The sequence below is a fragment of the Sciurus carolinensis genome, chromosome 3 (genome assembly GCF_902686445.1).
Source record: "Sciurus carolinensis chromosome 3, mSciCar1.2, whole genome shotgun sequence".
In the NCBI taxonomy this organism is placed as follows: Eukaryota; Metazoa; Chordata; class Mammalia; order Rodentia; family Sciuridae; genus Sciurus; species Sciurus carolinensis.
The window spans coordinates 148,184,847-148,209,120 of NC_062215.1; the positions used below are offsets into that span (position 1 = coordinate 148,184,847).

General features: G+C 35.8%; 1 protein-coding gene across 2 annotated transcripts in view; it reads right to left on the minus strand.

Moving 5' to 3' along the window:
* The window catches only part of Orc2 (origin recognition complex subunit 2), a 45,914-nt gene extending 24,598 nt beyond the window's left edge, over positions 1 to 21,316 (minus strand). Inside the window, exons 1-8 of one of the 2 annotated variants that reach the window (XM_047546010.1) lie at positions 21,081 to 21,316; positions 19,258 to 19,306; positions 17,864 to 17,967; positions 17,277 to 17,420; positions 12,806 to 12,895; positions 3,752 to 3,844; positions 2,962 to 2,993; positions 627 to 687 (exon numbers count right to left, since the gene is read on the minus strand). In XM_047546010.1, coding sequence (XP_047401966.1) covers positions 627 to 687; positions 2,962 to 2,993; positions 3,752 to 3,844; positions 12,806 to 12,895; positions 17,277 to 17,420; positions 17,864 to 17,960 — 517 coding nt within the window. In that variant the 5' untranslated portion in view covers positions 17,961 to 17,967; positions 19,258 to 19,306; positions 21,081 to 21,316. The remainder of the gene's footprint in view (positions 1 to 626; positions 688 to 2,961; positions 2,994 to 3,751; positions 3,845 to 12,805; positions 12,896 to 17,276; positions 17,421 to 17,863; positions 17,968 to 19,257; positions 19,307 to 21,080) is intronic. The other variant, XM_047546011.1, reaches the window with a different exon arrangement.
* Between the last annotated feature and the right edge of the window lie 2,958 nt (positions 21,317 to 24,274).

A 24,274-nucleotide genomic window follows, 5' to 3' on the forward strand; every position in this document is an offset into this window, starting at 1 on the left:
CAGCCAATCCCAGGAGAATAGGAGTCCTCAAGCCTCCCCTCCCCCATCCAGGTTGTAAAAACACCACCCCATGAGGGCCACGTGGGACTTCTGCGGCCCCATTCTATCAGACAGGCAATCTCGCTGGAGAGCCGTCTCAATAAAGTTTTTCTTTTTGATTCACACCTGGCCTGTCTGTTCTCCGGTTATCATCCTCTGCTCTGATCACGTTACCCGAGTCTGATCTTACATTATTTTACTGGACTTTAATGTCCACTGATCATAATGTGGAAAATATAATACTAAGATTAGATACAGCCCTCTAGTTTTTGACCTTTAGGAATCTCCAGTTTGAAAACATGAGCATATCTTTCTCTCATGAAAAGAAATAGCAATATGTGGTTATAGTAATTATTATAATAACAAAAGTAATAGCTAATAGTTGGTAAGCTTGTACCAAGGTCAAATACTACAATGAGTATGCCTAATTTACAAGTGAAAAAATCTAAGTCACAAAGAGATCCCAGTAACTGATGAGCCAAAGATTAAAACCCCAAGAAAAGTCTACAGTCTTTATACTTAAGCATTATTGACCCTTACTTAGATATTATTTTTTATAAAAATTTCATGTAAAAGGAAAAACATACCTATTAATCTTTTTCTTAGACTATGAGGTGGTGTTGACAGAAATTCATTTTGGTCATTGTTCTGTTTAAAAATAAAACAGCATGATAGTTAATAAAATGGAACTTAATAACTGATTAGAGGGGAAAATGATAGGAAAAAACATCCTTTACTAGACTATATTATAACTAGATAATGTATATGGCAATGGATCTTTCAATGCACGAGAAATTTACTAATGTTAAAGTATCACATTCTGAGCTCAGTGGTGCGAGTATATGACTAGCATGCCTGAGGCCCTGGATTCAAATGCCAGTCCTGCCAAAAAGAAAAAGGAAAAGAAAAGAATAATACTATCATAACCATGATAATCTCATTGAACTTCTACCAATGGGTTTATAAAGTATATTGCAAAGTATATTTCAAACATGTTGATCAAAATCATTAAAATTCTTTTTTACCTTTTGCCATCTTGACCCAACACGTGTTATGTATAATTGAAAGTTATAAGAATAATACTTATAAAATAGAAATTTTCTATTTCATTTTACTTTTTAAAATATAGGTTTGTCTTACTAAACTGGTTTCAAGATTGTAAACTGAGAAAACTTGCATCTAGACAGCTTATCTATCAAGTTTGAGAACTTAGAACACTCACATTAAAATAACTATTTCAGATAATACTTTCCCAAAAGGCAAGACTAATTAATAACTTCTAAGTTACATGAAATTCCTTTTTTTTTTGCGGTGCTGGCGATTTGAACCCAGGGCCTTGTGCTTATGAGTGAAGCACTCTACCCACTGAGCTATATCCCCAGCCCTGTTACATGAAATTGCTGCAAACTAATCTATCTTTACAGTTTGCTCATTTGGACAAACTATTCTCCCATGAGGACAAAAAATTACTCCATAGAGTAAACACGCTCATCTTATCAAACAAGTTTGACTGTCAACACACACTTTAAGACCTTCTCTTTACTATGTTAACCAATCCTAAAATATCATGTCCCCAACTTTGCCCAATCCCAATCAGTTCTTCATCTTGAAAGACATGCCTTAAAATCACTTGAGCTCAAATCTTCTAGCTCAATACATATAATTCTCTTAAACTTCCTCTTTTAAGACAGCATTCTAGGACTCTGTCATGGTGGTGTCCCTTATTGTGGTAGGAAACTTCGATGGGTTTTCCAATGGTCTTTTGGGGGAATTGACAAGCTCTACTAATGTACTGTGATATATAACTTGAAAAATAATGCTCCAATGTATCTCAATTTTTGCTTGGTTTCTAGTAATTAGCTCTTTCTTATATAGTAAGATAATATACAAGATACAATAAAGGAAAAAAAGCATCATTAAAGACAAAGGAGAGCCAGATACAGTGGTTAAAGTTAACACCTGTCATACCAGCTACTCAAGAGACTGAGGGAGGAGGAGTTCAAGTTCAAGGCTAGTCTAGGTTGTATAGTGAGACACCATCTCAGGGGGGAAAAAAAAAAAAAGAAGATAAAGGACTCTTGACATGTCTAATCCTACACCTAGACTTGCCTAAATAGGACATTACTGCAAGGCCATAACCATGGTCTTGAATGTCTGTACTTACTTTTTATCTAAGGGATTCCCTGTCTAAGCCTGTACATAGCCCAGGCATGTATAAACCTATAGATAGCAAGACCTGGATAAACTCCCACTTATATACTCAATGTCCTATATTCTTCCATAACTATTTGGGTTTGCCCAAATTCAGGCAGGACCATAGTGAAAACGCCAAAACATAAAGTAGGAGATAAAAATTGTCAGTTCTTTTCAGCTACCCTTGTAATAAATATAGTTAAACCAATTTAGTTTTCCAATGTAAATTAAGTGATAGGTTAATAGATTTAATGGATCTTGAGATCAATCTCTTCAAGAAACAACAAAAAATTATATATAAAAGCAAAACCAAACACATAAAATTCCCAGGCCAGTTCTAAGTTAAAAATACCCAGGGATAGTTATGACCTGGCAGAAAGAGAATAGTTAAGACCAGAAGACCAGGCACATTTTCTAGTTTTACTCCTTCTGAGTTAGGTGAATTTAGACAAGTCACTTTACCTCTCTGAACCTCAATTTCTTCATCTATAAGTTAAATATTGTGTTGGGGATGTAGTTCAATGGTAGAGTACATGCCTAGAACGTGAGTCCCTGGGTTCCAACCCCAATACCACACACAAAAAAATAATAAATAATAAAATTTGAAACTAGGTATTTAACTGACAAATACCTATAAATTACACTATATAAATTAAGAGGTGAAATGCCTGTTGTTCACATCTTACTTAGTAACATTAAGTTTTTGCTTATTTTCAGTCAACTGCTTACCTTCGGTTGAACTTTGTCTGAAGCAGAATGCCCTAAATGAAACAAAAAAACATGACTTACTACAGATACTTCACTTTTCATCATGGTCTAGTTTTGTTAAAAGCAAAGTTGTAGTTTTTACATAGAAGCCACCACATACTATTGAATCTCAACTGCCATTCCACTAGAGGTGAAATTATCACTAGTAATGTCATGACTGCTCCAATTAGTGACAGCTACCTCCTGCATTTGCATAACATTCTAACATACACACAAACAAATGGAGCCTTTTCAATTTTATTTATTTTTTTTTTTTGCGGTATTGGGGATTGAACCCAGGGCCTCATGCTTGTGAGGCAAGCACTCTACCAACTGAGCCATATCCCCAGCCCTCAATTTTTGATTATTAAAAAGTAGACTGTTAACCTAGTTGGAAAAAGCTTCTCCACAATTCTCCACAAATCATGACTTCTGAACTCCAAACTCCTTATTTTACTTAATAATTGCCAAAGATAAGTCTTCCATGAACAACTGTCTAACTCAAGGAAATGACGATGGGATTTAAAGACTTTTCTTAGTTGGTGCTGTCAATATGTACAACTTTAATTGGACAGAAAACTTTTCCTTTTATTGACTGATAAATATAGGTATATAGAGAAACACTGGAATACTAACTGCATTTTGTTGAATAAATGTTCAGAATAGAAAAAAAGACATAAAAATCCACATGGATAAGAAAAAAAAAATAACATACTCTTAATGTGAAGCATCTATAAAAACTCTCTTCAAAGAACTGAGGGTGAGGTCTTACCCTTGCTACTTTGAGGAATGTTTATCATAACTTCAGGATCATTCTTCAAACTGAATGAAACACTTTTTTTTGTTGTTTTTGCTAGTTCTGAAGCTGTAACCAGATAAACAAATATATAAAAAATGTTTTAATGAACAGTAAAAAAAGAAAAAAGTCTTATTTTATTTACATATAGTCTTAAGAAAAAAACTTGCCTGCTAGTTTTATCAGAAAGATAAACTTACCCATATTGAGTACTATTTTTACCTTTATTAATCTCTCTCCCCATCATCTTAAATTTTCCAATTATTCGCAAATTTCTCAATAAACAAAATACAAGCGACTTAGACCTTACGGCTTTCTCAGACATATTCTTTTCTCCATCCACAATAGAATTCTTCCATTTCTTACCATATATCCTGGAGGCATATCTTCACTAAGGGGCAGAAGGACCAGAAAATAGGATCTGAAGACAAGTGAAAACTACACACACTCAAATTATATTTAAATCTCTTAAATCACCCACAAAGTGTGGTATTCTTTATTTCGTGTCTAAAACTCTACAATACATTGAGTAATTTATAAAACAGAATATGGTGTTGAACAGATGGCGTTTTCTTTAGTTGAGCATCAGATAAAATAATTGGCTTCTCTTAGGGGACATTTTAAATAAAAAAAATCCAGTATTTATTTTCATGATGCTCACAACACTTGCACTGTGAAAGGCATGTAGAAAATGAGTCTAAATGAAGGAACAGATTTACATTTCTCAAGTTTACCACTCACCCTTGGACATTGCTTACAGAGAATAAAGGTACACACAATTATCTCAGTTCTTTTCTTCTTGAAATGGAGAAGATCCCGTTGAATTTGTATAAATTAAAGCCATTTTACTGGCTCCTAAACCATTCTGAACTCTGTTCCCATTTGCATCCTCAAGTCTTGAAAATAAAAAGAGATTCTCATGACTTTCTACAAATGCCCTGGCTTCTTTTTTCTTGATCTCCTTAGTCTTCCATAATTCATTAGGGTTTTTTAAAAAGCTTTCCTTGAAATCATTTCTCCATTTGGGTCCCATAGACATTACCCTGGTGCCCTGCCACATTTATTGTCCTCATCCTCCACAATAATCTAGGCATACCTTATGACTCAGTCATCGGCTCTCTCTTTATACCAGAAAAAGGTATCATTTTTGGACTACGAGATGCTGATCCACAGGACAGAGGGGGAAAAAATCTTTATATCAACAAAGAATCACATAAATACAAAACAGATTATTTTGGTTTTATATTGAAACAAAAGCTCTCTGATAACTATTAAGCTACAAAGAAAACAGTGAGAAGGGCAAAAGGGTAGAACAAGATAGTCATCAATGTGAATACAGAGATAGGCAAATACTTCTTGGCTGACTCAAACAACATGTGTAGTAAGGACTAGACACAAGGTATAGTATAATTATTTTTCCCTGCAACTTCTTTTCCTTCTATAGTCCCTATCAAATTTCATAGTACCTTTATCTATCACTACCTTAAGTCCAGAAATCCCAGGATCATCCTAGAACCCAGCTTTCTTACCCATATCCCTCTACATCCCTTCTCCCTTTTATTTATATATCTACACACACACACACACACACACACACACACACACACACACATTTCCCCCCTCAGCACTGGAGATTGAGCTAAGGGGTGCTCTACCACTGAGCTACATCCCCAGACCTTTTTTTTTTTCTTTTTCTTTTTTTGAGACAGGGTCTTGCTAAGTTGCCAAGGCTTGCCACAATATTGAGATTCTCCTGCTTCAGCCTCCCAAGATGGGATTAAGGCATGCACTACCACACACAGCCAGCCTTATCCCATTCTTGACTGGGTCTCTAGTTCATCCCTTCCCCTATTCCCACAGCTCCCAACTTGTCTGTCTGGACTCCAAGAGTAGCCTGTTCTCATCGCCAAAATGGGCTTTATAAGACACAGATCTGATCAGGAAACACCTTTACTTAAAACCATCTGGTAACTTCTCCACACCTTATCCATAGAAGAAATATACACTCCTTTGCTTGACATACAGGCCTTCCCTTATCCAGCCCCCTAAAACTTATCTTTACTACACTCCATTTTTTATTTATTTATTTTTCACATAAGAGGGTTTATTAAGCAAACAGAGTGTCTCCCTGCAGGGTAAGAGAGAAAATGAGAGGAAAAATAGGGAAAGAGAAAGGGCACGCGCAACAAAGAGTGTGAAAGCGAGGAGGGGAGAGAAAAGCAAGAGAAAAGATGGCGGGGTAGCTACCCTGAAGCAGTTGAATTCTGCCGGGCTAACAGGGGACCAATAACGGAGAAGGATACTTGCAAGCTGACTGATGAACCAATAGCTAGCTAGGATGCTCACAGACTGACAGTAGTTGGGAGGCAGGGAAATGGCTGCAACAGAAAGGGTGGGGAGTACTACAGTCCATTTGGCAATTTGTGCTTTGACCATACCTCATGACTTACGAGTTGCCTTGATGAATCATGCCTTTCTGTTACATCCCTTTCTCCATCTTCCTGACAAATTCCATTCATCCTTGAAGAACTGATACCACCACCTAAAGAACATTCCTTGATATGTCCTGAGAGGATGCCTTTCTACTTTAGCAGCCACTGTAGCTTGTACACAACTCTATGGAGGCTGGGTAATAATAGTGAAGGGTGTAGATTTTGAAGTTAAACAGGCTGAGATCTAAACCTGGCTCTGCTACCATGTGATTTTTGTACAAATTATAGGCTTTTCTAGACAGACAGACAGACAGATGCATATATAAAGCACTGAGCACAGATTCTGGCATACAGTAAATGCTCTATAATAGCTGCTATAATTATTACAGCATTAAAGAGTACTTTTCTGTTTGTTTTTATTTCTATTAATAGGTATAATCTCACCAATCTGTGGAGAACTGTCTTAATCATTTTGGTATTCTCATTTCTCCATAGCAGAAGATCAACAAATAATCACTGAGTAGCAGCTTCATTATATACTTCCAAACGCTGCTCATGAATTATTTGGTTACAAGCACTAATAGAAACATGGATATCACTACTCATCCCTTCATCAAACCTTTCCTTGATTAAACTCATTTTCTCTGTTATTGCCTACCTTTTAATTATAAATTAAGAAGGAACTGTATGTCCTGTACAACCTGTTCACCTTCTAAACTTATTTCAGTGTCAGTCTTCAATGTATCTTCACCCTCTCACTCTTATGACCAATAGATTTCCTAAGGAGCCCAGTCTCTGAGAATCCTTCTCAATATAATGTTACAACAGCAGAACTGGGTGGTCACGACAGAAACTGTCTAGCTCAAAGCTTGAACTATTTACTATCTGGACCTCTAATCAATAAATTCATTCCAGAAGAAAATTAGCAGGCAAGCCCTATTCTACACACCAGATGTATCTCATCATGACTTCAATTTGCCCAAAATTATATTTGTCTTGTTCTCTTTTACATAAGTCTCCTCAAGTTTTCCACACCTGCTGAAACATGGGGGTTTAGTTTAAGCTCAGGTTTTATTTTTGTTGTTGTTCTCTAATGTGTTCCCACAAGCTATTATTCCTTTCATAATGTCCTTTTCACAAATGAAAGGAATACTCTTCATTACATTTCTAAGTCTCTGGTCTAGGGTCAATATTAAATAATGCAATAATGTAATGCTTTTTTCCTAACTTCCTTATTCTAAGTTATGCTATTTATCAGTATCTCTCAAAGTATGTGGTCCACAGGCAAGTGCCAGTCTATAAACTTTCTGGTTCATAACTACAGAAATCAAGAATAAATATGTAGAAACTTCCATAGTTATTGCTGCAATATCCAAGCTTATGAACACACCAGGGGAACAGTTTGAGTACTGTTAAAGGCATGTACATTCAACTTGACACACTGATTATAACATGAGCTATTTTAAGGTTAATGTGTTAACCTCAACCCAAAAGTTCATAAAATCTGAACTCCCTTTGTACCCCAGAAGAGTTTCAATTTAACCATAACTTTACAGATTATATTGTTGGATCTGGTTTCTTATGAAGGATTAAAGATGAATTTTGAGACTAAATCAAATGAATGCCCTAAGTTTGCAGATATTGCTTAGAAAGCTATCATCAATTTACCTCTGAAAAATTTTTTCCTTCTATGAGTGTTGTTAAAGTTTAGACAAAAAAAAGGAAAACAAAAAAGAAAAAAAGAAAAGCTCATTTGTTAAATATAAAACTTTACTGATTATCTATGTTAGGAATCCATAAGCTATAAGCCACTGGGTCAAATCCACCCTTCCATTTATTTTAAGTTTTATTGGAACACAGCTACACCATTCATTATACATTACTGTGGCTGCTTTTGAGTTACAACAGCAAAGTTAAGCAGTTACCCACATAGCTGAAAATACTTGCATTCTGGCCCTTTACACTGTATGGCTTTGTCATGAGATCACAGTCATTTTCCTATTAAAGTGCCCAACTTTACAGAAAAAGTCTGTTGACCTCTGCTCTATATTAATCATGAATAATTATCACTTTCAATAAATGTGTACAGTTTATGTAATTCTTTTCTTGCTCCTATTTTACATTTGTTCTGATGATATTAAGTGAAATATATAATTTAATTGTATGGTAATTGAATCTGATAATAAAAATTAGCACATATTTGGTGTGTCTTTTAATTTTCATTTTTCTATCATATTTTACATAATAAACTGGTCTATAACATTGGAAATTTTAAAATAAAAGTGTTAGGGCTGGAGTTGTAGCTCAGTGGTAGAATGCTTACCTAGCAAGTGCCAGGCCCTGGATTTCATTCCCAGCACTAGAGGTAAGTAAATTAAATAAATAAATAGTCTTAATGCTAGCCTCTCATCAGTGTATTATATGGTCCTACTTAAATATCTTTCTTTTTTTATTTTATTTTTGGAAGATATTTCATCTATTGTTAGCTTACACATCTACAGTGAGAACACTCAAAATCTATATTACCAATTCTCAAGTATATCATACATGGTTAATTTATTAACCCATTAGTCATTTTGTTGACTATAGGTTTCTTATTAACTTATTCCTCTTACGTAACTGAAATTTTATATCTTTTGACAAAGATCTCCCCAGCCAAAAACCAAGATCTCTATTAATCAGCACTATATTTTCAGTTTCTGAGTATGAGTTTGAATTTTTTAAGTTCCACAGTTAAGATCATGCAGTATTTGTCTTTCTTTGCCTGGCTTATTTTATTTAACAGAAAGTCCTGAGGATTCATCCATGTTGTCACAAATGACAGGATTTCCAATGCTATTTGTATGTGGGTACTGATATTTTGAAATTGTTATTTTAATGTTGAGACCATTAAACTAACTGAGGTTCTATTTACTTGAATACTCAAGGAATTGAACTTGTGTGATTATCCAGAAAATGAAGAGGTCACTTTCATCTAGGGGTGATTAGAGAGACTAAATTTGAGTAATTCTGACCTATAGTTATCATCTTAATAGCTAGAAATAAGAAAAAAAAAATGGACCTCAGAATAAATACAGGCAGGAAAACGTAGTGTGGGTTCAGGTAATAGAAAATATATTTCTTGATAGTATAATGATGTTTGGAAAAGTGAGTTAAAGATCAAAGAATTTTTGCATTTTATCCTGTAATGGGTAGCTTTAGAAGGTACTTGACCAGGGGAGATACATGATCTATTTATTTTGTTTTTTTAAAGAAAAGTATGACAGGCCAACCCAAGTACATAATTTATGGGTCCCCTTCTTCAAAATGAAATAAAATGCATAATTAAATGTACTTATAAGGATTTTTCCTTTTTTTAAAGGCTGAATATTATTCCATTGTGTATATATGCCACACTTGGATACTTGTGTTGATTCCATATCTTGGCTCTTGTGAATAATATTCAATAAACATGGGAATACAGATATCCTTTCAACATACTGATTTTATTTCCTTTGGATAGATATCGAGTAGTAGTAAGATTGGACGCCAATCTCTCTCTCTCTCTTTTTGTTTTTTTGGTACCAGGGATTGAACTTGGGGCACTTCATTATTGAGCCACATTCTCAGTTCTATTTTGTATTTTATTAAGAGACAGGATTACTGAGCTGCTTAGCACCTCCATTTTGCCAAGGCTGGTTGTAACTCCTGGATCTTCCTGTCTCAGTCCAGAGGATTACAGGCATGCACCACCTCACCCGGCCCCAATCTATTTTTAATTTCCCTATAGTCATCTCTTTCTCCAAGCTGGCTGAACTCCTAACCTCTCTACTTGTACTCCTGTCTTTGCTCTTTTGTTTACATTTATTTTCTCACACTGGACATACTTCATATAAAACTTTCCTAACTCTAGGTCTATAAGTCTTATATGTAAGTTAGCCAATTATATGAAATCACTTATATTCAGTAATAAATGACTGACAGGTCATGTTATTCATAAAATATTAAAGCATTCTATTTTATTGTTATATTTAGATGTAAGCAACAATATTTACTGAGTCAAAGAAACTCTTTAAAGAATATCACAACTAAATATAGGTCCTAGTTAAACAAATAAAGTATTAGAGTAGAAGTTATCTATGTGGATAATCAAAATGCACATAATTTAGATGTATCTGTATATGTAAAAACTTTTAATTTCTTGATAGGGATAATAAACACTAAAAAACACATCAGTTAAGGTAAATTATTTCATGAACCATGTTACGTTCAAAATTAGTAATATATTTGTCACACTTTTGAGAAAAAGTAAACTGAAATGGCAAATGATTAAATTAGGTTCAGAGGGTAGGTTGTACGATTACTTCCTGTATTTCTCTCATCAGTGTCAACACTTCACAAGTGTGATTTTTTTTTTTTGCAGGGGTACTTAGCCACTGAGTCATATCCCCAGCCCTATTTTGTATTTTATTTAGAGACATGTTCTCACTGAGTTGCTTAGCGCCTTGTTTTTGCTGAGGCTGACTTTGAACTCAGGATCCTCCCACCTCAGCCTCCTGAGCCACTGGGATTAAAGGCACGTGCCAGCACACCCAGCTAACATGTGATTTTTACTTCGCCTTGAATGTTGACGTGGGTCACTGGCTACAGTGATTGAGTGAAAAAAAAAAAAAAGAAGACATTATTTAAAAATATACAGAGGTGCTAGGCATGCAGGCACACACCTGCAATCCCTGCAACTTGGGAAGTTGAGGCAGGGTCACAAGTTTGAGGCCAACCTCAGTCACTTAGTGAGATCCTGTCTCAAAATAAAAAACAAACAAAGGACTAGGAGTGTAGTTCTGTAGTAAAGAACTTATGGTTTAAATCCCCAGTACCAAAAGAAGAAAAGAAAAAGAAGAATATACATGTTTATAATTCTAAATCATAAGCACTCTTATTATGACTATTTTATTTTACCAGATGGGCAATTATTCCTTTGCTCTTGACATTTTAGTATTCCCCTGACTTTATATGCTCATAAACCTTTTTAATTTTCAAAGTATTTTCACATATATTGTTTCCTTTCCTTAAAGTTTTCAAAAATAATGGCCCTCATAAGATCTAAACACAGTACCATCAGAATGTTTTAAAATAAGTGACAGTTTAATGTTATATGTAATTTATTATAGTCCAGTTCTCTGCAAATCAGCAATTTGTAAGAATTCATGTAAGTGGCAACTTGGTTTAAGAAAAATGTTAGATGAGATCATTCCTAACAATTTTATGTAAATATTTTTCTATAATACAAACAATATTTTTCTCTGTACAGAATGAAACTCATAATAAATTTAGAAAATCTTTGTGTATATATGCAGTAGGGACTGGGGATGAAATCCAGGGCCTTGCACAGGCTAGGCATGTGCCTCAGAACTGAGCTACACCTCCAGTCCTTTTTTATTTATTTTGAGACAGACTCTTTCTAAGTTGCCCAGGCTGTTCCTGAATTTGGGCTCCTCATGTCTCAGACTCCCAAATACTTGGGATCACAGGCGTGCACTACCACACAGCACTGTGTGACTCTTGAGTTACTCATCACTTCCTAAATATTTATTAAGCACCTAAGTTACATGTATAAGTATGTCAAAATGAAGCCCAATATTAAGTATAACTAGAATACACTAATTTAAAAAATAACCAGGACCCACTGCTGAACAATTAAAAAGAATATCTGGGACAAAGGCATTGAGATTTTAAAAATATCCCAAGATGGTTCTAATGAGTAACTAAGAGTTGAAATGCAACTCTTTCTTTTACAGATGAGAACACTGCCAACCCAAGATTTAAGTGACTTGTTCAATGTCAAGTAGCTTTTTGGGGAATTGTAGGATTATATTTAAGGGCTCTTGCTTTTTCCTCTTCTCTATGTATTGTTCATTCTACACATTCACCACTTATATACTATGGTATATCATTAATCATGACCTCATGTGCATACATATCTTGTATCACAAACTAGATTGTCACCAATGTAAGGAAAGAGCTATGTACCTGTTCTCTGTGTCCCGTTCAATGCATATAATTTAAGGTCTCAGAATATATTTGTGGACTGGTCAATTTCTTCAGCTAAACATTTCTGACACCGAAGAGCTGCCATCGTGTTTCTCAGTATTCATAAAATTCTGATGATCCTAAGATTTTACAGTATGATCAAGTAATACAAATGGAAGAAGTGTTCTGGGGAACAGGTTAGTAGTTCACTTGGGCAATCCACCATTATCCAAGGCTATTGCTGACTTCTTTCTAAGCTTTTAATCTATGTGCATTTTAAAATAAACTTCATTATCTTTATGAGAGAGAGAGAGAGAACACCTAGTCTACCTATTGTGGTACAAAGAACAAAAGAAAAAAATGAACACTGGGTTTCAGCTCAGAACAGAAGACATCTGAACATGAAAAATACTAATGAACTTAAGTATGCTTAATGTAACACAAAATGACATTACTCTTTTAGGAAATGCCTCATTCCCTAAGTTTTGGTAATCTTTTAGGGAATGTAATGGGATAATAATGAAGGGAAATGTGCTTAAATATAGCTTAGAAAAGGTGAATGACTGTAGAAATCAGAAAAGCAACATACCTAACTTAGCCATCTTTTCAGAGTGTTTTCTATTCTGAAAAGAATAAACTTTATTTCCACCATCTGTAGCAGAGCCATTTTTCAAGGATTCTGAAAGAGAAAATGCAACATGCATTTAGCAAAAAGGGGCAAAGTTAATTTACAAGAAAAAAAATAAAACTTTGAAAACTTAGGATTCATGTCTCTCACTGCATTGTACAAGGATGTACCAATACATATTTACACATAAAATATTTAAAAATACACAAAAGCAAACTAATTCTGTTTACATAAATTTTAACAACAACAAAAAAATGCTATTCACAAATACAATTTTTCTCCAGACTAGATAAATGAACAGACTCTGAGAATTAAGTATGTCAAGGTGTGCATTGATTATAAGAGAGTCACACTTCAGGGGAAAGTAAAAGAATTAATTAATAATGTATTTAAAGGTTGTCTTAATTAGTTTTGCATTTACAAAATACCCTAAGGCTAGGAACTTTCTAAAGAAAAGATATCTATTTAGCTCACAGTTCTGGAGGTTCAAGGACATGGCCCCAGCATGGACTCAGCTCTGATGAACATTCCCTTGGCTCTGTCACATGGTAGATGGTATCACAGTGGAAGCCCAGGTGAGAAGTAGAGATTACATGGCAAGATAGGAAGCCTATCAAGAGACAGGCTCACTCTTTTATTAATGGCTCTTGCAAGAACTAATTCAGGGTCTTACAAGAACTACATTAATCCCTTCTGAGGGCAGCACTCCCAATGACCAAAATAACTCCTACTAGGCCCAACATCTCAAAGAGCATACCACCTCTCAACATCGCCACACTGGGGACAATGCTTTTAAATCATGAACCCTTCAGGGACAAACCACATTCAAACCACAGCGAAGGTCCTTGCTGAAAAGGTTTTTTTTTGTTTTTAAATCTTTCTAATATTGTCAAATATTCCTGTCTTTTAAAGATGCTTTCTGAATATAATAAAAGATTATGCAGAATCATATTATTCAGTATCTCAAATGAGGTAAAAGATAACTGTGACAGATGTAATCACCTCTTCCCTGTAGAAAACATTAAAAGAAAACTCCTTTCTACACTTTATCTAGAACAGCATTCTGTACACCTATGATGGCAATGAATAAGAAACAAACAAAAAGATCAGTTATATTGGTAAGACTTAACTATTTTGTTGTGCATATCCATAGCCAAACAAAAGCTTCATTTGCTGGACTCAAGACTGTTAAAACAGTTGAAGAGTTTGTAGCAGTACAGTTAATACCAGGAATGTACTTGCTGTTGCATTTCATAGGGAATACAGAAAAATTCTTTACAGATCTGTTTCTAGGTCTACTGAAATTTGTTTTACTAAGATCAAGAGAACCAAAAAGTACAATCTTATCCAGGAAACAGAAAAATATCTAATCTGAGGAGGTCTTTAAATAGGAATACATCAAATAATAACAACATCTTTTAATGGAACTCTATTATCATAGTTTCTCTCAAATGAAATCATAAGATATCACAATAAACTGTAATTCAATAAAAGCACTGTGAGATAATAAAGGACCCAAAACATGTACCCCAGATATGCAACTTTCTTTCTGGGACAAATTTTAAGAATTTGTACAAATAGCTAGACTGTATCACCTATATGCAACCCACCCTAAATACTGTTTTGAACTGGATTTATGTGAATTCTGACAACAGAGTTTGAGATTATGATACCTGGCAGGTAATTGCTCTGAAGTATTATTTTTATATTAACTAAAGGTTAAGTTGTACTCCCTTATGACATAGGAACCTATGCTAAGAGTATTTGTCTAAACAACAGGCCAATACCCCTAAGGTTAAAAAAAGCTGTTAAGAACCCACACCAAGGTTCTCCTATAGCTTCAGTGCCAACTCCTGTTACAATTACTTTAACAGTGGGAAGTAGAACTGAAGGTTCTTTCATTGTTTTGTCTCCTCCATATTCACATGGATTCACTATTTTTTTTAATTTTTTAAACAATAAGCACATTGTTTCTGAAATACATTTTAAATAACTTCTTCATTCCTCCCCACCAAAAAACAAAACAAACAAACAAACAACAACAAAAAAAAACAGGATAAAACTAAATCTTTAGGAAGACACACTATGATTAAAGAGTGTAACTTATATAAACTCCAGGAGAACGAATAACTGGCAATACATGTCATAACTTACAAAAAAAGTTTGTGCCACATGGATCTGTGGAGCAACATCCTCGTTAGCAAGTTTATTAAGAAAATAATAATGAATGTACCTGAAGATTTAGTATAATAATGTAATCAAATATTCAAAATAACCACCCAGTCAACAAACGAACAGTTAAATTATTGCATATCCATATAATAGAACAGACTCTGCAGTCAATTAAAAAAGTGTATAAAAGAATGTCTAATGATAGTCATGTATATGATATACTACTAATTGTAAAAAGCATGTTAGTTTACAAACTTTTTTATGAAAAAAAAAAAATCCAAGTTTATGTGGGCCTAAGCATATACAGACAGAAAATACACATCAAAATGTTAACAGTTCCATGTTCTCTAAAGACAACCTTCTCAACAGGGGCAATGCTACTCCTTCCCAATGGGGTGAAAATTAGTTCCTGGTGAGGGAGGAGTAGGGGATAAAAATCTTTGCTATTAAAGTGGTCTGTGGCCCTCCAAAGAGTTGCAGTATATAAGCAGACAAACAGCATATAAGTAGTTTTAAAATTTCATGGATTGAAGCGATTAGGAGAAAAAGTCCCAAAATGTTAATTAGGGGATGAAAATTTTTTTAACAAATTGAAAAATTTGGGATTGAAATAGGGATGACAAAAATTAAGGCAAGACTTCTCAACCAGTATACAGAAATAAAAGCTATGGTTTACATTTGTGGGGTATTAATTCTCTTTGCCTTTTGAGAATGCCAATCAGGGCTGGCAATGAAGGATAGATTAGGGCCCAGAGGCAAATGTCCTTGATCTGGATCATCCTCACCCACTTACTTCAGTATGCTCTAAGTACCACTTCTTGATGCTGTTATTTATTTTTATTTTTTGGTACCAGAGATTGAACCTAAGGATGCTTAACCCCTGAACCACAACCCCAGCTCCTTTAATTTTTTATTTAGAGACAGGGTCTCACTAGGTTGTTTACAGCCTCACTAAGTTGCTGAGGCTGACTTGAAACCTGCAATCCTCCTGCCTTAGCCTCCCAAGCCACTGGGATTATAGGCATGTGCCACCGTGCTCAGCCTGATGCTGTTATTATGTGGAAATAGTTGGAAGAGTTGTTTCTTCAACTACATCATAATAAGAAATGATTTTTAAGAATACAAACACCTGGGAGTGCAGTTCAGGGATCGAGCATGTGCTTAGCATGTGCGAGGTCCTGGACTCAATCCCCAACACCAAAAACAAACAATTAATGAAAACAAAAGTTTCTCTTTTAGAATACTGTTTTTAATCTCTTCTTAGTTTAGCATAATCAGTAACTGGGAATCCAAAGTTCTCATCAGAATATGCCCCCAAAATGTTGATTTTTCAAATTAGGAACAAATAGGAGACTTTATCCTATCTGCTAAGACTAATGAGGGGCAGTGGCTCATTGAGTTAAAAATCTAAATCCACTCTTGAGAATCTAGACTGGCAGAACTAAAAACCAAGTCATTTAACACTGGGAACTAAACCAGAAGCATTATGGACTTAAGAAGTGACAGAAAGGTCAGAGGTAGTCATGATGGCCATTTATGTGAAAGAGTAAAAAGTACATGCATGAGGGAAGTAGTTGGCATAAATAGAAGTACAGAAATGACCTAAGGGAAAACAGGAAAATATGAGAGTAAAGTTCCTCCATTTTTAATATTGTCCCAATTCCAGTGCGTATCAAAACAAATGATATTGATTTCTTCCTTTATGTTTATTTTTTAAGACTGCTTGAGTGGATCTGTGTTCCTTGGACCCAGAAAAACCCTAACAAAAATATTAAAAAAGCCTAATTTAAGTATAATCTGGCAGCAATTTAATGAAGGTATTAAAAGAACTACAAAACAAACATGCCTAAGTTGGAACAACTCTAGTTCTTAGAATATTGCATATGATTATTTCTGTAAAGGAAATCATGGTAACAACAAAGTGGCTTACTTTATAAATTATTTTTAATAAGTTAAAAATACAAGGCTGGGGTCACAAAATAAATATCTTAAGAGTAACTTTAAAGTGGTTGGTCTGTGAATTGCTTTTTTCTAAAACTAATCAAGTTTAAGACTGGTTATTTTAAAAAAAAGCTAAAAAAAAAAAAAAAAAAAAACCAGAACTGTAGAGAAAAAACTTGAAGGACATACTTTTCAAATGTAGCATACCACTCTTAAACTTGATAGATTACTTTTGTGTAGCCTTGCAAAGCAATTTCCACTACTAGCAGAAATATGAGAGTACATCCCCCCAAATGTCTACCCCCCCTTAAGCAAATACCTTGAACATTTCTTCCCAAAACTTCCACATAGTTCTGATCCTTTAAGACTTCTTGGTCATTTTCCTCCAACTCATATTCTGGCTTCTTTATTATTTTTTTGGGGTTGACTAAAAGTTGAGCTCTCTCCTTCTTTAATTTAGTACCTACATAAATATAGAAAGAATTTGAACATGACAGGTATAAATTCTTTCTAAATATTACATTTAAATATGTAAATAAACTGTACTACTCAAATAATCATTACTTAAAAACTGGAAAAATTTATAAATTTTTCTTCCACACTGTATAAAACTAGATTTTAAAAAAAAATCTTGGAAGTATTTGAGGGGTCAAAATAACCCCATCTTTTAGATTACAAAAGGTAAATTACCACTACCGCTGAGCATTTCACTTTAGACATGGTTTTATTTATTTATTTATTTATTTATTTTAAGTTTCAATTAAGACTGAAAGAACTAAAAATCAAAGCAGTTTTAATTAGTCTTATTAGCTCAAATACTTTGTTATATTTTCAAAATAAAATGTTAAAATATTTTAAAAATAAATAATACATAAGCATCTCTTCAACTATACAATAACTCAGTACCTCCTTCCCTATCAAGAATGTGATTAAGAACATCATCATCTCCCACAAATTGAACCTCCAGCATCTTGTCTTCCTTTAATTCCAGTCTATTCATCATGGTCAACCTAAACAAAAGCAATAAATCAGCATGACAAAAAATTCATAGCATCTGCAATATAAATTATATATTCATAGCCAGGCACGGTAAGGCATACTTATAATCCCAGTGACTTAGGAGGCTGAGGCAGGAGGAGTACAAGTTCAAGGCCAGTCTTGGCAACTTAGGAAGGCCCTAAGCAACTTAGTGAGACCTTATCTCAAAATAAAAAGCATTTTTTAAAAAAGGGGAACAAAGTTCAGTGGTAAAGTACCCCTGGGTTCAATGCCCAGCATCAAAATAAATAAATATAAACATTCATGTAATGAACACATTCATGTATAACATTTTAAAAAGTCTTCTAAAGTAGGGAGCCAGTCCTGTAGTCCCAGCTCTTTAGGAGACTGAGGCAAGAGGATCACTTGATACAATGAGTTCCAGACCAGCCTTGGCAACACAGCAAGACCCTTTCTCAAAAAGAAAAATATATTACACATTATTATCTATCATTATGTTTTTGATTATAGGTAACGCAATTCTTTATCTGAAAAATAGGAGAAGAGGGGGAAAGATGTCTGCAATCTGAGAAGAACTAAAAATCTAACAACGGTAACTAACATATAACCTCAGGAAAACAATTCTGCTTGTAAAGAAAAGATCTAACCTATCTATATAACAACCACACTAACACACTTGGGTGGAAAACACCCAAGATTTTAGAAAAAAAGGTAGCCAAAAAAAGAGTAATTGTTTGGTGGATTTTACTATTTGTTCACTAGAAAGGTGGAGTCTACTGGGGGAAATCTGATAGTTCATTGGTATAAAAGCTGGAGTCAATTAACCTTCAAGTATGTCCCTTTACCACTTCCGTCACTCCAGCCCCATGTTGGGAATTAAACCCAGGGACTCATACAAGCTAGGAAAGCACTCTACCACTGAGCCACATTGCATCCCTCTCTTTACTTTTATTGCATGCTTAACAAGCAATTTATGATCATGACTATGGTTTTCTAGGTATCTTGCAAACTGAACAGTAAATATGAACCTTTCTAGTACCTTCTAGTCAGTTCTCATTGAAAACTTCAGTTTGGCAAGCAAAAGCTTTAGCAGCTCTGGCTATTCTGACAAAATTTAGTTTCAAAAGTTGAATATTTTTCCTTTCCATTCTCTCATTTAAATCCTATTTTTCCTTTTCTTCTTAAAAAAGTAACTACTGACTCTATCTCATGACCTAGTTATTGCATACAGATACCTAAATGTTCCCAAGTTTACTTTCAGCAAGTGGCACACTTAAATGTCTTGTTTCAGTGTCATTTACCTTTTAAGCTACTACATGTCCTGCAGTTGGAAAATGCAGACAGAGTCACCTGTAATTAGAAAAAGAACTCACTCAGAGTCAAGTAACAGGAAAACAAAAGCAGTGGGGCAAAATACAGAAATCTTTGAGTTATAAGAAAAACAGGGTGAAAAAAAATTATAATAACAAATATGCTAAGCAATTGAGTAATGCCCTAGGGAATTTCCCTATGGCATTTAAATAAAAATCTCCTCAACAGAGGGAGCCTCACTCAGTATTTCTCATAGCCAAATGTATTTATAATTTCCTTATCCAGATTTAAGCCATTTTATGTACTACAAACAAAATCACCACAACTGAAATTTCTACCAAGAACTCCTAAGAAACTTTTTCTTCCCTTCTAACAGTTGCTGAAAAAACACTACCTAATAATCACACAGTAAAATGCAAATATGCTTTGAGGCCATCTAAGACCCTTCAAGGCATTGCCTTGAATGTCTGTAGGTCAATTACACAGCAGCACTGAGGGTTAACAGCAACATACTTTCCTCTGGGAGCAAATAAAGAACTTGATACATTTTTTAAAAAAATGTAATCCTTTTAAAGAAAATAGGGTATAGATTAGTGATTAAGTAACAATTAACAATTTTAATATCCGATAAACTTGGGTTCTAATATCACCTCCACACTGTATGGCTTTGTCATGAGATCACAGTCATTTTCCTATTAAAGTGCCCAAAAACCAAAGGTCAAATGTTTTCTCTGATAAGTGGATGACAATACATAACCATGGTGGGTGGAGGAGATAGGGAGGGGGAGAGAATGAACTTTGGAAGGTGTGGAGGAAAATGGGCCTGGAGGGGGTAAGGGAAGGAAAGAGAGTAGAATGAGACAGTCAGTATTATCCTATGTATAGGTATGATTACATGAATGGTGTGAATCTACATTGTGTACAACCGTAGAAATAAGAAAGTTACACCCCATTTGTGTAAGATGAATCAAGATGGAGTCTGTAAAAATAAAAATTCAAATAAAAAAAATTTTAAAGTGCTCATTAAATGTTCCCTACTATTGGCATTTTTATTTTAAATTTCAACTTAACCATGCGGGTCTTTTGTAAGTCTCTATATTGCATTTCACATCTAACAGAAAAAGTGCTCAATAAGTGATGAATGATATGCATTTGATGTTCTGAGCCACTGCACAACAATACTGTATGGTAATGCTAATTTTTCTCCAGATTACAACTTAACTAGGAGAAGGCGTAACGGTTCTATTAGTATTTCAACTATAAACTGAAAAAATAATGCTTCAACATCCTTTTAATTTAAAAAGCTCTACCAAAAGATCCTAGCTTATCCACATTTTACAACCAAGCACTGTCACAAGGTGACTGTCCAGTTAGTCGGATTCGTCTGGTTATCCAAGCTAGGATACAGTGGTAGTTTGGGGACATGATCCGTTCCTCTACACTCCTCCTTGAACTGGCTTATCTGACGGGGCGCTTCACTACTTTCATTACAGATCTTCACAGTTTTCTTTCCGACCAGAGGGCTCCGTAAGCCGGGAACTAGGTATGTTGGCATCAGGCGTCCCTGGTAAGGAAGGGCTGTCACTGCTGGACAGACTGACGAACCTCTCACCCCCGTGCGCCTGAAGCTCCCGCCACTGACCAGTTGGCTGCGCTCCACCAGCCTCGGGTTCCAGTGCCAAGGCGGCTAAGGAGGAAGGCGCAACGATCCATCTTCGTGTGCTGTGCTGAGGAGAGTCCCCGAGACGCGCCACCGCCAACCGGGATGCGGACGCCCCAGCTTGACTGCGGGGCTGGAAGCACCTGAACTCACCTCACAAGCTCCAAGCTGCTGAGGAGAAAAGGGAGGCAGGCTGCCCTGAAGCCCAACGCACCGCCCGGTCTCAAACGGGCGCGGGCCCCGCCGCCTCACAACTGACGCACAGTATTCTGTTGAGTCGTTGCCTCACGAAAGGAGACTGCCTCCTGCATGAGAAGCCAACTTCTCATAAAACGCGCGGGAGCAAGTACGCGCAAAGACCTCCGGAGGCCGGCTGGGGGATGGGAGACCGGTGCGCTGCACACCGAATCTCCCGCCCTGCTTAGGGGGCGGTGCCCTGAGAAGCCAATAGGAAGCGGAGTTGGCCAAGAGCGACGGGTATGTTAACCAGTCGGCGCCTACCAGTAGGCATTACCCATCAGGAAATCTGAGGAAAACGAATCCCCTAGCACTAGGTTCCGGGGCTTTCCTTTCATCTTTCCGTTTCCGGGGAAAGAAGGAAGTGTCGGTTGGATCTGAGGAACTTTGGAGACAGCTGGCTGAACGGTTGCTGTTGGTCTTGTGGCAGTCTTTTATCTAGCTGTCTTTTTTTGAGGAAGAAAGTTAGTGGAAATTGATATTTTTAGACTTTTCCTCATTTGGCATAAAAGGTAGGATCTGGTTTATCGAAAGACCTTACGGTAGGAAGAAGGGGAGACGGTCCTTTCTACAATAAGTAAGGCCTGAGTACTGGAAATGGAGATAGGATCAGACAGTTAATAGGATGAAAGGGCGCGGAAAGTAGAATGAGCTGACAAAGACAAAATGAGGACGAAAAGGAATGAACCTGGCTGGATACAGGTAATACAGTGTTACTAACAGAACTCTTTCGTTTGAACCCATTCATTATTCAAAACCACATTACAGAATTCCCTGCGTACCAGAAGACAAGGATACAATATTGAGGTAGACGAACGCGATCTCTGCCTTTAGCTACTACATGGGGAGATAGTAAATGGATAATATTGAGAAAAATGCTACAGTATGAGAAGTGCAGTGTTTATTGGAGCACGTAACGGGAGTATCTAAATGCCAGAAGGAATCAGGAACAATTTCATTGAAGAAAGAGATGCTTAATCTACAACCTGAGGGCTAAATAATTTAAGCCAGGCAAAGAGGAGAGGTAACATTTTCCAGGTAGAAAGTCCAAGTCAACATAGCAAGTGTGTAAAGTGGGAAGAGTTGGGTGTTATTATGAAGGGCTAGTTGGTCCCTGTGGCACTGGTCAGATTTGTATTGAAAGATCATTCTATATGGGGGATTTAAGAGTGGTAAGGAAGAGATGGAGTCACACCATTTGGCAGCTATGTAGGGAATCCAGTTGAGAAAGTCTTGGTAGTCTTCCCATCTCAATATTCCATTTTGGTTCGCTGGGAAAAAAAAAAAAAAAAAAAAGCTGGGCATGTAACTCAGTGGTAGAGAGCACAGTGAATGCTCAAGGCTTTAGGTTCAATCCCCAGCACCACGAAAAGAATAAGGTAATTTTCTGTGCATTAGAAATAGATGTATTTGGTGCCAGTTGTGGTGGCCACACAGGGTAATCCTAGCAACCTGGGGGCATGGGGAGCTCAGGCATGAGAATCACAAGTTTGAGTACAGCCTGGGCAACTTAGTAAGACCCTGTCTCAAAATAAATAAGGGCTAGGGATGTAGTGCATGGTAACAGTACCCCCAAGTTCAGTCCCCAGACCAATAAGAAGCCTATTCCTGGCAAACTTCAGGTAGTCTTAGGAATCTAACCACAGCAGCATGGAGTTCAGAACTGGAGGACTGGCTTAGTTTCTAGATCTCCTGTCATACTTAGTGGAGGAACTAGAGATCACAAGAACCTGAGAGGATCTAGACTGTACCACCAAGTACAACTGAGAGTTAGCAACAAGAAATCATCTTAAAACAGGTGTGTTGGGGAAAGGGTTATGTGGAAAATTAGGAGCTTTTATTTGGATCCCAAAATACTGGCAATTAGTCATATATGAAATGACCTACCATTTAGGACATACTTGATAAGGGCTCAGTAGGTCTAAAATGTTAGTGGCAAATGCCTTAGCAATGAATTTCTACCCATAAAAGTTCAAAATGTTAATTTCAGTTATACTCAGGAAATAAAAAGTGATTACTTGTGAGCATCTAGGAATAAAAGAATATGGCCTTCAGAACTTACTTTATCTCTTAAGTATTTACCAGAAATAGTGATTGATTCTCCATACAGCACATGCAAGATGACTTCAAGTAAGTAGTGAACGACTGGGCATAGTGAGCCTTAAAAATACACAGAATAATTAAAGTAAGAGCTAACTAGCTTTAGAAAATAATTCTCAATAGAGCTTGTGTGTATAAAGTCACTATTTAGAACAGTTGTGTCAGTAGATTTCTTAAAATTCTGTGATTTTGAGGAAATGAAAATAGTAGTTATCTGACATTATTTAATTAATACTATATTTTCTTTAAATTGTTTAAAATGGTTCCTGGCACATTCTGATGCACTCAGTAAATGTTAGTTGTTTAATTCATATGTGAAAATCTTTGGACCAAAAAATATTTTGATCTATCTGGATGAATTGGGATGGGTGTGAAAGAATAGTGCCTCCACTGTCTTATTAATGTCACGATTACGCTACAGTACCTTAAAGGAAAATGACTTTTACCATATACTTTTTGTGAATAGTCTAGGATTTTCAGAATGAGCAAGTATTAACATTTCTAATCAAATAGAAACATTGAAACTGCAAGCTGATGAATCTCATTCTAATTAATGCAGATCCAAAGAAATTCACATTCAAGCCTTAAGCTATTTTCTTTTGAAACAGCTAGTTTTTGTATTAATAATAATGCTAGTAATACCATATCAAACAGATAATATGTTTTTGTAAAGCTTTGGTTCACAGCAAGGAATAACAGTCATCAAGAAAAAAAGGTGTGGGCTGGGGATATAGCTCAGTTGGTAGAGTACTTGCCTTGCAAGCACAAGGTCCTGAGTTCAATCCCCAGCACCGCAAAAAAAAAAAAAAAAAAAAGTGTAAGATTTTTCTAGAAAATCCATATAAAGAAAGGGAAAGGAAAAGTGTGCATGGGCCTCAACCCTTGATTAAACTCATGTTCCAGAAGAAGACTGAGTAACTTTTAGAAAACAATGTGGGAAAGACCAAAAAGGATAATAATGAGAACTGATGGTACAAGTTTGAGTAAAGGCGCACTTATGTACATTGGGA